We start from the raw sequence: 13330 nt of genomic DNA on the forward strand, positions 1-13330 counted from the left end.
CATGTACTGGGTTATGATGCTGAGGACTTGGGGACCTTGGAGGAGCATCTCTGGGGAATTACGTGCCTGGCAAACACCAGCACCAGCTGGAGGGGAGCTCAGTCACCGGGAGGGCATTGGAATGGAGTCACCCAGTATCTTTGTGATTTTAGTGTTTAGTATGTTATTTCTTAATCTGTACTGATTTTCATCTCACTCTGAAGCACTGTAGTTTGAGTGAAACATAAACATTTTGGAAACTGAAACCTGGATCTAGGTTCTCCAGCTGTGTAGGTGTTTGCAGCTCACTGTTGGTTGCATGAAGGGTGCTGGTAAAGCCTTGTGTGTCCAAGGTATTAACCACTTTGGTCATTATATCCAGAGCTGGAGCACTTTCTGCCCCTGTCACTTGCAATGAGGGGTGCCATCCAGGCCCAGTGTCTGCTTCACTGGGAGCTGTGTAATTTGAATTGGAGATTTGTATAAATAATGGCAATAACTGAGTGTCCTTAACAATAAAAACACATCCTAAAATAAATGTAAAGCTTGGCACATTACCAACCTGCCACAGTCCAATTCTTCCACAGGTCACAGGGCACCATGTTCTCTAATTTCTGCTTTTTCAGTCTGTTCCAAATTGTGTGGAGGAGCTTTGACATGATCCCAGCATTCACTGGAACTGCTTAAGTTTTGGGACGTCCCAGGGTGATTAGTATATCTTGGTGAACAATGGCCTAAGCAACCTATTAAATTGTAGTGTATCCTCCTCCCTGCCTGTGTTTACTCCTGACTTCTGCAGAGATGATTAGAGGCTTGGCAGGAACTGTATGGTTATGCTCTAGATACACTTTGGATACATTATTGCCACAATTGAGGTATTGCAAAAGCTATGCTGTTCCAGTCTTTATCCTACTGAGGTACCTCTTTTGATTGTGCAATATCTGTGGCTAATTACACAGCAATTGCAGTGTGCCACCAGCCACCCACAATTCATTGTCAGCTCCTTGGGGATGCAAATGAAAAAGGAAAGATAATGTTTTCTTTCTTCAGTCCAGTGATTTAGCTTGCCTCTGTTTTTTTTATCCCCTGCTCCTCCAGGTAATAAAGCCAGATGGTAGTGACAAAGAAACAGAAGTCACACATGAATCAGATGTCCCCGAGGACATGTTGGGGACTTGCGTTCCACAAGAGACAGCGAAAGGCGATGCTCAAAGTCCGGATGTCATTATAGAAGCTCAGTTTGATGATAATGATGCAGAGCATGGACAAGACCACTTGCAGGATATGTTGACTGATGATATTAAGAAACTTTCCCTGGATACTGCTGAAAAGGGTGAGTAGATCAGATTGCTGATTTTAGGCCTTTATTTGAGCAAACCATTGAAGTGTTACTTGGTTGCCTCACTTTGCTGCGAGATATAAAATACAGGCATAAAAGCTTAATGCCTTATCACTTCTATCCCTTTTTGCTAAACTGTCTTCATGGTTTTGAATGGATATTAATGGCTGGAGTTCATATAGCTTTGATTGATGCAAAGTAAATCTGCGAAACAGAAGTCACACCTTTAGATTTGCAGTTCTTGGGGCTGTCTGGGGACTGCTGGTTGCTATTCAATTCAAGATGCTGCTGTAGCGGTTTCCTTCCTTGCAGCTTGGCTTGGCCAATCTATGTGTCTCGTTTGGGGATAAAAATATATTTCCTTGGGGGCAGTTAAGTTTGTTGCTGTTTTCAAACAGTTGAGTTATGAGCAACTTAAAGATTTAGTCTGTTTAAAAAGAAAATTGCACTAAAACCTAAAGCCAATTATGTGATCTGTTTTGAAGGCAAACCTATTTTATTCTGAATCTGAATTCCATCCAAGGCATCAAGTGTTGCTTAGGGCAAAATAAAATAGGCTACCTTGTCCCAAAACTAACGCTTATACAGCTCTTTGCATGTCCTTTCTAGTATTAAATCCCTTCCTGAAGAGCTGTGTGTTGAAAGGATTCTGACAATTGGCACATTTAACGTGTGCCTTCAGCTGCTCATGAAAGGTTTGCCAGGGCAGAAATTCTGGTGTGTTCCTGTTGCTTGCCCCAGTTGTCCAGAAAAGGCGTCAGTAACTCAGGACCAAGTAGTTGTTGGACTCTGACAAATCTTGGTGGTTATAAAGTTGTCCTATTTAATACTCATGTTTTCCTGAGATATTTGAAGATGCACAGACCCCTGCCTGTACTGTTGGTAGAATTCCCTTTTTCATACCCATCTGTTAATAAAAAAGGAAATAATATTTGAATTGAAGTGTTGTCATTTTTATGACAAAGCATCGGTTTCACCTCATGAATGGACCTGCCACCTTACCAGTTTGTGATGTTATTTCCTTCTCAGTATCTCCACTGTTGATTCCACTGCCAAGGCAGGTGAACCAACTCATATCTTGTTCTATTCCTTTCCAGGATACAGGTTGATTTGGGAGTTACTCATCTTGTCTGTGGATGTTGTACACAGGTGGTTTTTAACCTCAGATGTTTTGCAGTCTATTGCAGCTGCACACCACTGGGCTGCTTTGACTCAACAATTCTCCTGAGTCACATCTTGTGTCTGTTGCATCTTTGTTGCTTCTGATAGCAGTGCCAAACTAAACATTGTAGAAGTACATTCTAGTTTGATACTAGAATCTAAAATAAATACAGGCTTGAGCCAGTATTTTACTTTAGTTGTGTGACTGTTCTTTAAAGAGTTGATGAGAGGTTTTTTTTTTTTTTTTGGTTCATCTTAGTTCCTTGAGATTCTCTAGAGTGACCTGTGTTGGAAGTTATCATGTCATCTATCAAAATCTGTGCCATCTGAGTGGGTTTTGCCATTTGATTCTGTCTTTGGAGAATATTTGTAGGACAAATGTGAGATCAGCTTATTGTCTGCACAGTTGAAGTCCAACTTTTCCACTGCAGTTGCCTAAGCCAGCTGTTTTCTTTTGTTTTCAAGGTCTTTCCATGTTGATCCTTAACAAGCTTTGTGGCTGGTGTGGATGTGCCAGTTAGATTTCTGCTGAGTTTGTGTTTTGCTATCACCTCTTCTTAATATTTGCTTCAGATTCTTTGGCCATATAACCCATATGGAGTTCTCCCTACTTTCTTCTTTCTCTGCTTTTTAATACCATCCCTTTTTTATACATATAAAGTTTACGATGCTGATTTTTCTGAAGGTGTTTTTGAGTAGTTGATGATTGCTTTGGCTTGTTTCCTGTCCTTCATACAATTTCTCATATCATCACTTATCCAGATTTTCAGTCTTGCCTGGAAAACAACTATAGTTATTCTAGCATCACTGATAACTGTCGTGAAAAAAAGAAAAAAAATTGTGACAAATTCAGCCTTGACAGGCTTTTTTAAAAGCACTAAACCTGCACTTTTTCAAGGCAGGACTGAACTTCAGAGGGTGAAATCAGTTGCACTTCCTAAGGCCATCCGCTGGCAGGTGGTGCTGGTACCAGAGGCAGAGAGCACTGGAGGGTTGGGCTGTGGAGGGTGCAGATAACATGGGCCTGGGTAACCTGGGCCTCTCCTGGGAGAGCTGCTTGGCTGCTGCTGCCAGCTGAACTTCCTGCATGTGAGCCTTTTCTTTCACGTGACATCCCTTCTGTTGGGAGCAGCTACTGCAGTGAAACAGAGAGGTGGATGTTGGGATTCATGGGCAGTTTCTTCCTGATCCACTTTACACACTTTCCCTGGGAACATTGCTTTGCATGGCCTTACACACAGAACAGAGCAGGAGGAATTCTCTGTGGCCAGCACAAGTCTTAAATGAACACTTGTGATGGGCTTGCTTCCTTTTTTGGAAGGGTTTTTTGAAGGTCATTTTCAAACTGGCCAAAGATTCTATCAAAGATAGTATATTAATGAAACAAAATTGAGAAACAGTCTATCATGTTCTCAGGTGCACTTAATGTATGTATTTGCTTACATATATGTGTGTATGTGTATATTTATAAAAAGATCCATATATCTATATCTATATCTATATCTATATATATATATATATATAAATAAGACCTACCCAAAATTCAAACAAAATAAAAAACCTACAAGATTATGGAGGTGAAAAATATTCGTAACGACTGTAATGGAATCAAAAGGACATTTTACTTACAGAAAACCCAGAGCCAGGTTGACACTGTGCTCGAATCTTTGTTCATGAACACAAGCCCTGCAGTTTTCTGCTCTCAATTGCAAGATGCCTTTTGTCCTTCTAATGTAGGAGTAGCATTGCACAATAGCTCTGCTGGCTCATTTGTCCTGATGCCCATGGTCAGAATGAACCATGAAGAATGAAAGTAGACTTGTCGTTCCAATAAGAGCACTCTGGGAGTGCAGACTGTTTTGATGTCTTTTCTTCCTTGGCCTGTGTCCCATCCTTTCTCATGGCTCTGTTCCTCTTCAGAGCACAGTCACCCTCTCCATCTCTAGTTACATGCTGGGGCAAAGAATTTTGGGGTTGGCCCTTGCTGTCAGAAGCTCTGAAGCATGAAACATTGTGAACACTGATTATGGCCTAGATTTGAGGGACTGAATTTCCCTGGAGTCATTGTACTTGGATTTCCTGTGCCTCTGTGGGGTTTAGGGCAAATTGGTAGAAATTGTTATTATGCACAAGTCTGCAGCCTTAAACTCAGATGTTGGATCTGTCTTCACTAAGTGCTGCTGTTGTGAGAGCTGTGCTTCCTGCCTTTCTATTGCTGAGTCCCCAGAAGGGATGGGGTAAGCAAGAGGGAGGTCCATGGAAGTGAAAGACCATTGTGTTCAGCCTAATTCTCAGCCCATATACTTTCTTGTGCTCATAAAAGTGGGACCAGTCTTACTTTGCTCAAGGATGTTTAAATAGAAATTCATAATTGGTGTCACTCTGCCAGAAGATGTCCTGATCAAATGAGTTTACTCCACTTATCTGGACTTTTCTTACCAAGAGTTGGGGTTAAAGATCATCTTCGAAAAGCCTTTAGTTGAGGAAGTGACAGCCATTCTCCTCTCCAACACCTGGTTTTACACAAAGACAGATATTGTCCTGTTCCACAGTTAAATTGTCTGAATGTTAAGCCTTGGTATTTGATCTTGCAAAATTGAAAATATCTTTTTCTCTTGGATTTTCAGCTGTATTTCCAAAGTGTAAATATCTATATGCTGAACAAACTTTCTGCCTTTTTTTTTTTTTTTTTTTCTTTCCCCTTAAAAAGACAGTAAGATTGAACACCCTGAATAAAGTTTCCCAGCTTCCTTAGTAATGTCCTTCAAACCCTTTCTGGGATTTCTGTGCCCTATTGAAAAGTGGGCAGAGAAAAGGCAATAGCATCCTGGCAGTAGTCTGAATCACCAGTATGTACACAGAAAAAATTATTTCTCTGTAGTGCTTGGTACTGACATGCAAGTCCTCTGTGTTGTACCCTGAGACCTCAGCTTACCCTGTGTTACTTCTGTCCACAGAACTCATTCACCAGTCACAATGGCCTTTGCAAAGTCTGTAGTTCTTAATCCTCATTCACATTGACCACTGCAACACAGGTCATGTAACTTTTATCACTTACTGCTAACCTAGAATACATTACTTTTGTGACTTTTCACTGCAGTAGAAGGATTTTCTTTATATTCCATTTCAATATGTAATAAAAAATGGAAACTCTGTATCTCTCAACCTGGGAAAAGTGCAAAATGTTCTGTACAGAAGGGTTTATGATACTGTATCCCTACACAGACTGTGAGTCACATGAGTTTCTACAAATGTGAGCTGTCTCTTGTTAAATATTGGAATCAGATTTCTCTGATAAAGAAACATCAGCAATTGAACAGTAGTGGCTACTTGCACTCATGAGAATGGCAGCCGTTCCCATAAAAGTGCCTCAGCCCTTCTTTAGCAAAATGATATTCAAATAAAAGTTTGTAAAACAGTGTCACTATGCCAAAAGTGATCCTTGTCAAACTCGTTTGCTCAGCTTTTTTCAACTCTTCTCACGGGAGATCTTACTCCACCAGATACACAAAATATCCTGCTTCCCACGGGGGTGGAAGTCATCAAGCTGGTGGACTGGCTGCCCTGGCAGCAATCAGAGAGTTGTGTTTGTTCAGGATTTCCACTTACACCTACCCTGCTGCAAATCAGAGCTTGGATATGTGAATGTCTGAAGCTTGCTCATTGCCTTGACATAATGAAGCTTGAACAGAAATAGCTCATTTACAGGCAGAGTGAGCTCACATGAACTGAGTAACCAATAGATAATGGGTAGGGTCAACAGAATTTAGAAGCTGCTGCAGAATTTGCTCGTGTTTCCCTGCCTGTTCAGTATTCACCAGGTGGAGATCTCTGTCAAGTCAAATGTGACTGTCAGTCTCTAGTAGGCCTTGTAAGGTCAGAAGTTATGACCTAAAATTGCTTGGTGTCCACACTACTGCTGACTGGAGGCTGTATTTTGAGTATTTCAGGATTGCTTGACTTAACTGAAATGGTGATGTTTGGTAAGTTCACTGTATGGTTGTGTAATACATGAAGCCTTTCTTTTCTCCAGGTGATGTTCTAGAGTCAGTGCTTAGAAGGGTTTTTGGATCTTTCTAGCAAAATAGAAAAATGTATTTATAATGTAGAGTTTAGCCTCTGTTTTGCACTTCTGCACTTCTCATGCACTTCCATGTCCCCTCTAGTGCTTTTGTGTCCTCTCTCTCCTTTTAGGCTTGACAAGGTGCCTACTTGCTTTGTATGCCTTCCTCTGGCACCTGGGGTCCTGCAGTTACCAGTGTCTTGTATTGGACCAGGCAGAGTTCAGAGAGTTACTGCTATTCCTCTCCTTGGCCAAGTCTGGTAGATGAAATGATGGTGACAAAAATCTGGATTATGTGCTGAACCTTTGCTCTGCTCAGGCTCACCCTTTCAGTTTAGCAGCCATGAAGTCTGGCATATTTGGAGTCCCCCAGCTTCACTGGCTGCTGGAAAGAACAAGTGTTCTCCCTCCTCTCCTGAGGCTCCTGTTCACTCTGAGTGCTTTTAAGGAGCTTCACAGTTCTTTCCTAGCCTGCAGCTTTCTGGAGATGGATCATCTCCACTGCATAGCTCTTAAAATTTCTAGGCCGCAGCAGAGCGAAAGCTCACCAGGAAATCTTCTCAGTTACACGGCTTTTAATAGAAATCCTTGAGGTGGAACTGTCAAAAATCGGATCAGTTTCACTCTGCTGAAGCCTGGAAAGCCAGCAGAGAAGCTGGAGCAGTTTCAGCTCTTCGAGACAGCTCTGTATAAACTTAGGCAGTTTATCCTAAGTTCATGTTTGTGGGTCTCTGGATCTGGCTCTTCTGGTTGTTGCTATCACTTTTCTTAAATGACAACATACATTTCTAGCAGAATAAATGATATAGCAACTGAAGAAAAGTGTTCTACTGGTATTGAACAAATTGGGCTTTATGGTTGCACTGATTAAATGCTATGGGCTGAAAAAGCTCCAGTTATTCTTTTGCTGTAAAGCTGAAGCCTGCAATGGAAGTTAATGTTGGGAAAGTTCCTTACACTGTTCTTCCCCAGTAAGCTATCTTGACCCCCAAATGACTTCTTAAGTACTGGAAAAAATAAATTACTTAGGCAATTAGGTAACAGGAATTAGATTAAGTTCGGCATATTACCATATGTTCCTGGGGTCACCTATGTTTCTCCTTTGAGTTACAAGTTTAGGTCAAGTAAATGAGAGGGCATGATACTGAAAGTGAATGGTGGGTGTGGAGATAAACAGAGTATGGTCATTGTTAGCAGCAAGATTTCCAGGATGGAGCAGATTAGGATTCATTCAGCTAACATATTTTCCATGGAATAGTAATACTGGACACACAGACTTTAGGAACAAATGCACCTGCAGGAAGGAAGAACATTAAGTAAATAGGCAAAATACTCAATGGAATTATTTTTGTAACATTTTGATTTTGCTTGTTACTAATGTAATAGAACTGTATTTCTGTAGGCTGCAGCACCACCTGATTTTTTTGTAGGTTTAGTTCTCTTGCAATAAGGCTTCCAACCCTTCTGCTGACTGAGTGCTTCTCAAGGACATGAGAGGACCAGGAGGTCTGTGTGGCCGTGCTGTGGTTGTAGTAATGGTATGTGGCTATTAGGACAGCTATGATCTGATCTGCTGGGCTAGAAGGCAGCTTCCCAAAATTATGTTGGTCTTTGCTGTGGATCAGACTTGGAGGGTTCTGTGGAAAAGTGACACTCTTGTCCCATCTTTCTGCCATCTCCTCCATCCCTCCTTGTGGAGATGGCTAAATATAAGTAAATAATTACATGCTTGGCTGCCTTGCATGTCTGAGGGAGACAGCTGTACTCACCTTTTCACATTGCCTTTGCTCTGATACTGCAGATGCTTGTCTGTGCTCTACACATCTGTTATTAAGCCTTTCCTCTCCCTCTCTGAGGGTCTCCTCCTGCCTGTGCATCTCCAAAAATCTTGATGCTAATCATCTGAGTCTCCCAGTCCTCTCTTCAGTGTGCCCTTGGGCAGGCAGGTGTGTGTGCTCAGGTGTTAAGACATGAACAGCTGTGGCAGGGTGAGTTTGCTGAAATGAGTATTCAAAAATAAACATCTCTGAGGAGGTTAGTCCTGTTCATTAGACACAGCTCTGCGATGAGACAACTCAGGAGTGCTGCATGGTTTGGAGCTGGTTTGCTTCTTACTGCAGAGCCCTCTTTCATTGCACATGGGAGCTGTTAGGCTGATTTTGGACAGGCAGCATGTGTTAAATTCCAAGGCTGTTGGCTTAACAGTCTTGTCGCAGTGAAATATCTGTCTTTCCTCCATCACAGGTGGAAAGCTCTGGGTGGGGAGGTATAAATACAAAGCACTGCTTTTTCTGTGATACTTTGCTAGGTGACCCTACTTATAGGGTGTTTAAAATAGGTACCAGTTTTGGATAGTACCTGTACCAAGTGAAACAGACTTTCCTTCTTCCCTACCTTTTGGTAGGTTTGTGTTCTGAAGAAAAAAACTATTCCGTACCAAGAAACCATCAGTTCCAGAATATGAAGAATCCTTGTACTTTCTTCTAAACAGGAACATTTCCTTCCTGATATCCCTAAAAATTAAGATTGTAGCAGAATACTGTAGCCCAGAGCAAATCTCTGGGTATGTATGTATCACTTTTGGATTGAAGGGAGTATAATTTCCTAGTGTCTGTTATGTGCTGATATAAACAGAATTGCAAAAACGCATCCTTTGTGCATGTGACACGCAGTCCTGGAGATATTTATAATAAATTGGTCAGGTTTACACCACTCAGGTATTTAGTACTAAAGCATAATATCCTGAAAACTGCCCATTGAAGCAGACATCAGAGAACCTGAGTGCTGTTGCTTCATTAGTAAGTAGCTGGCTTTGCCACTGAAAGGTTTACAGCTCTGCTGGTATCTGAGCACTGAGCTGAAGAACAGTATTTTCTGATGGGATTCTTAAATACTCCCATGTAGAGTAACCCAGCTGCTCAAGGACATTTTTTCTAGCTGAAGTAGCAAACATTGAACTATTTTCTTAAAAAACTTGGCTTTTTCCATTCAGGGAGGGAGATTTTTGTTTTTTTTCAGTAAGTTGTGTTTGAGATCTGAAACTATGATATATTTTCGTTTGCAAGTGGATATTGCATCTTTAATTGTATTCATTTTGGACAGAATTGCAAATTTCCACAGTGACCAATGCAAACCTAGTGAAAATGATTTTGGATCTGTCATAAGTGATTAGAATTCTAGTCTGATGATTTTTGGTCCACTTTGGCCACCTTTTTATGTGATGGTAATTGATTTGTAAAAGGAAATTTGGGTGGCTTTAAAAAAAAGTAACGTTTGACCTAGGAATGCCTGTCAGGCAAATCTAAGTGTGTATTGAAGCTGCCTAAACTGATCTCTTACAGAGGGAGGCAAATTCCAAGTGTCTTGGACCTGTTCATTGGTAATAACATAACTAATTTGAGTTGCTTTTTGTGTCTAGTGCCTAATTTTTTTTAAGTAAGACTATTACAGTTTTGGTTTGTCAGATAATCGCTGAAAGGAAAACACTGAGATTATAATGCAGTTTCACTGGATCCTGGTTGCTGAAGTGTGTTTTCACTGTAAGATAAGCTTGTGAAGTACTGCCCAAGCTAACATAGTAAATCTTTCTCAGAAAACATGTCTTTGCCTAGGGTGGAAATACTGAATGGTCATTGGATAACCACTGCAGTAAAGGGGTCAGAATAATTCATTTTTAGTTTGGCATAATGGAAGGAGTTTCTTCCCACCTTCCCAGCACAAAATCCTGCTCCTCTCACAAGTCATCCCTCCTTTTGGATTGCCTCCGTGCCTCTGCCCTGTTGTGGGTGATGTTTCTATCTCCCAGCTGAGATCTTCTAGACTACCAGTCTCTAGTGGGGCCCTGTTGCAGCTCCTCTGGGCTCAGCTCCACTGAAGGGGAGGAGGATGTGTAGTGAAGGAGAGGGACTGTCAGAGATGTATGCAGGGAACTCAGGTATTATACTCTGTGGCAGATTATTGCTGCTGAGACTGAGATTCCTGTGCAATAATTGGACAACTGAGCCAGGTGGATATTGGATTTGGGTAGTTGTCCCTTCTGAGCTGAAGGTTTTGTCACAGGGATTCCTCATGGCTGATGCTTTGCTGCTGTAGACCCCTGAGCAGTAGATGTAGCCCTGATACCAACAGAATTTTGACTTCAAAAGGTGCAGCTACAAGCTGTAGGGAAGTCTACATCTCTTGGCTCCAGGAGTAGAGAGTTCCTCTCTTCTTCCCTGTCCTTTGTTTCAGGAGCATTTGCCCTTAGTAAATGTGTGTGATGGTATTTGAGATACTGAAGTTGGTTAAAAAAGAGGGGTAAGAAGAAGTAGATGGCTGGGATTAGCTTCCTTTTCCTGTTGATGGAGTAGTTGTAGATCCCAGACTGCCTGCTGGAGTCTCTCATAATACCAGGATTTTTTGGGAGGGATGATGAAATTGGAGAGACCACGGAAGAAGACACTCTCCAGCCAGCCAAAGGCCCCCAGTTGATGCTGGCCATGAAGGAAAAGGCAAGTTCTATCATCCGCCATGGTGGGAGTTTGGGTGCTTTCTGATATCTGTCCTGGGTTCACCTGGGGCTTATCTTCAGCAGGAAGAGGGGGCAGAGTCCCAACCCAGGCTCAGGTGGGCCTGGCCACCCATTTGCTGTTCTCCATGTGACAGCTGCATCCTGGTGCTCCTGTGTCTTTGCATGTGTGTATGTGTTACTTCCCCAGGACATCCCTGCTGGCTTCTTTTTAACAGAGAAAACTGCTTCAGTGAAAATTTCTAAGTGACTTTTGGGAGAGATGGTCATTGGAAGGATAGGTGGAAAAAAGGCAGTGCTAACAAGGACATGTTCCTCACGTGACTCTGGGTGCTTTTTTCATTCTTGCCTGCTGAGCCTTGAGTCACTGCTGCTGTTCTGCTACGCTGGGAAAGCAGTGAACGCAGCTCTTGCTTTTTCCAAAACATGTTTAGTTCTGGTTTCTCTTCCCACCAGTATGTGCTGTTCCTTGGGGCGAGTTCAGTCCAGTAAAGCCCAGGGCTTGTGGCAGGTGTGCCTGGAGGCATGGCCTTTGGAAGGCTCCCAGCTTCTCCTTGTCCTCTACCCCATCCAGTTTTCCTTTGTTCCAGATCATTTTGTTCTTTGCCCAGGCTGCCTTTATGACTGACACACCATAAACTGATTGCTTGAAAATTTATAAGAAAACAAAATGGCTCCTGGCTTTCATTCTTTGCTAAATGATTGCCTGGTATGACCTTTAGCTGGCAGAAACCTTAAAGGAGGTAAGCAATCAAGCAAGAAAGTGGTATTCCCCACTTTTTAACTGCTTATAATTATGCAAGCTATTTTTTCCCCTACCTTGTTTGTCACCATGAAACTCTGGGCAGCTTTATCCTGTAGTAATGCTGGTTTTGGCAAGTCTGAGTTCATTTCAGTAGAAGTAAATCAGAAATGGTTTTGCTGCTTCTATTATTGGAGATTTTGTAAGAAAAGTAGATTTTTATTTAAACCCCTGAATACCTGTTCATTCTCCTCTCAGCACTGCTAGCAAGTCAATGAAGATAAAACAAAAGCAAAGTCACTTAGAAGAAGATCTCTGGGGAGAGGAAGAGCATATCAGAAGGCAAAGCTGAGGATAATTAGCAGCATATGAGGACCAGAGTTTGCCATTAGAGCAGAGCCGTCATTGTCAAGCGACTGCTGGGGTAACATTGCCTGGAGGCAGTGCAGGCCCTCTGTGGGGGCAGAACCATCTGTGACCATGCCCTGGTGATGGTGGGGCACAGCCAAACCCCTGGGAAGCTGCTGTCCCACTGCCCCCCCTCCCAAGCACCAACCCTGACACTGGTGCTGCTCCACTGCGACCACCCTCCATCCCTCCTGTCACCAGCAGCCGTCCGGGGCTCTGTGGGACAGATGGCATCACTTGGGGACAGGGTCTGCGTGTCACTGCAGAGCTTCTGGAGGCTCTCTCTCATGGGTGAGTGCTGCTGGCCTCCTGCAACACAGACTTCAGCAAAACGTTGCTTTATCTTGTGTGTTCTAAGGGAAGGAGTGACAGCTGCGTCCCTTGAAACTTGCAGTCAGTGCCATCATCTCTCTTTAGGAAAGCAAGATTTCTTTTGAACACTCTAGGCCTGATTTTAGCACATGTGCTCAAGATGAATGTGATTACCATACAAATGGAAAAAGTCAGCCATCTCCCTTGAGCCCTCCAGAAGAGAGCACGTGGATGCTTCCCTCCCAAAAATTCCAGCAGAGCAGTAACCAGAAGCTCTCAGCAGAGATGCAGCTCGAGAGCAGCCCAGTCCCAGCCTCCTCCATGGCAAAGATCACTTTGGATGTTTGTAAACATTAAATGCCAGCCACCTGTAGCAGATGTTCCCAAACTCACATACCTGAATATTTGAAAATTTCAAACTAAAAATTAGTTGACACTTGATTTTAATATTATCAGTATCTAGTCCAGAGATCTCAAGGGAAGAAAGCTCTTGGTCATATGTAGTCATTACTTCTATAAGGCTTTTCATAAGCCTGGTCCACGGCTGAAGAGGGTCAGCTTAGTAGATATGATTTCAGTTTCAAAGCTAAACACATTTTAATAGCCCTGCATAATGTTTTTAAAGGAAATCAAATATTAAATGAATATATGTAGGAACGGACTGTTTATGTAACATTAATGACTTCAACTAAGAAATGTCACAAAATTCTTAGCCCGTAGTATTTAATAAGCAGAACTTGTTTTCTACTACTATGTCTGTTATGACTGATATAGTCCTACTTACAAAGTTGGGACTTATTTTGATTTTTGTTGCTTTTC

The 13330-nt window shown here is 42.2% G+C and overlaps 1 protein-coding gene across 2 annotated transcripts in view; it reads left to right on the forward strand.

Annotated features, from left to right (window-relative positions):
- The window catches only part of DIS3L2 (DIS3 like 3'-5' exoribonuclease 2), a 179233-nt gene that overhangs the window by 56250 nt on the left and 109653 nt on the right, over positions 1–13330 (forward strand). For both annotated transcript variants that reach the window (XM_085587227.1, XM_021544264.3), the window contains exon 7: positions 1078–1312. In XM_085587227.1, coding sequence (XP_085443353.1) covers positions 1078–1312 — 235 coding nt within the window. The remainder of the gene's footprint in view (positions 1–1077; positions 1313–13330) is intronic.

This window comes from Lonchura striata, chromosome 9 (genome assembly GCF_050655825.1).
Source record: "Lonchura striata isolate lonStrDom1 chromosome 9, ASM5065582v1, whole genome shotgun sequence".
Taxonomy (NCBI): domain Eukaryota; kingdom Metazoa; phylum Chordata; class Aves; order Passeriformes; family Estrildidae; genus Lonchura; species Lonchura striata.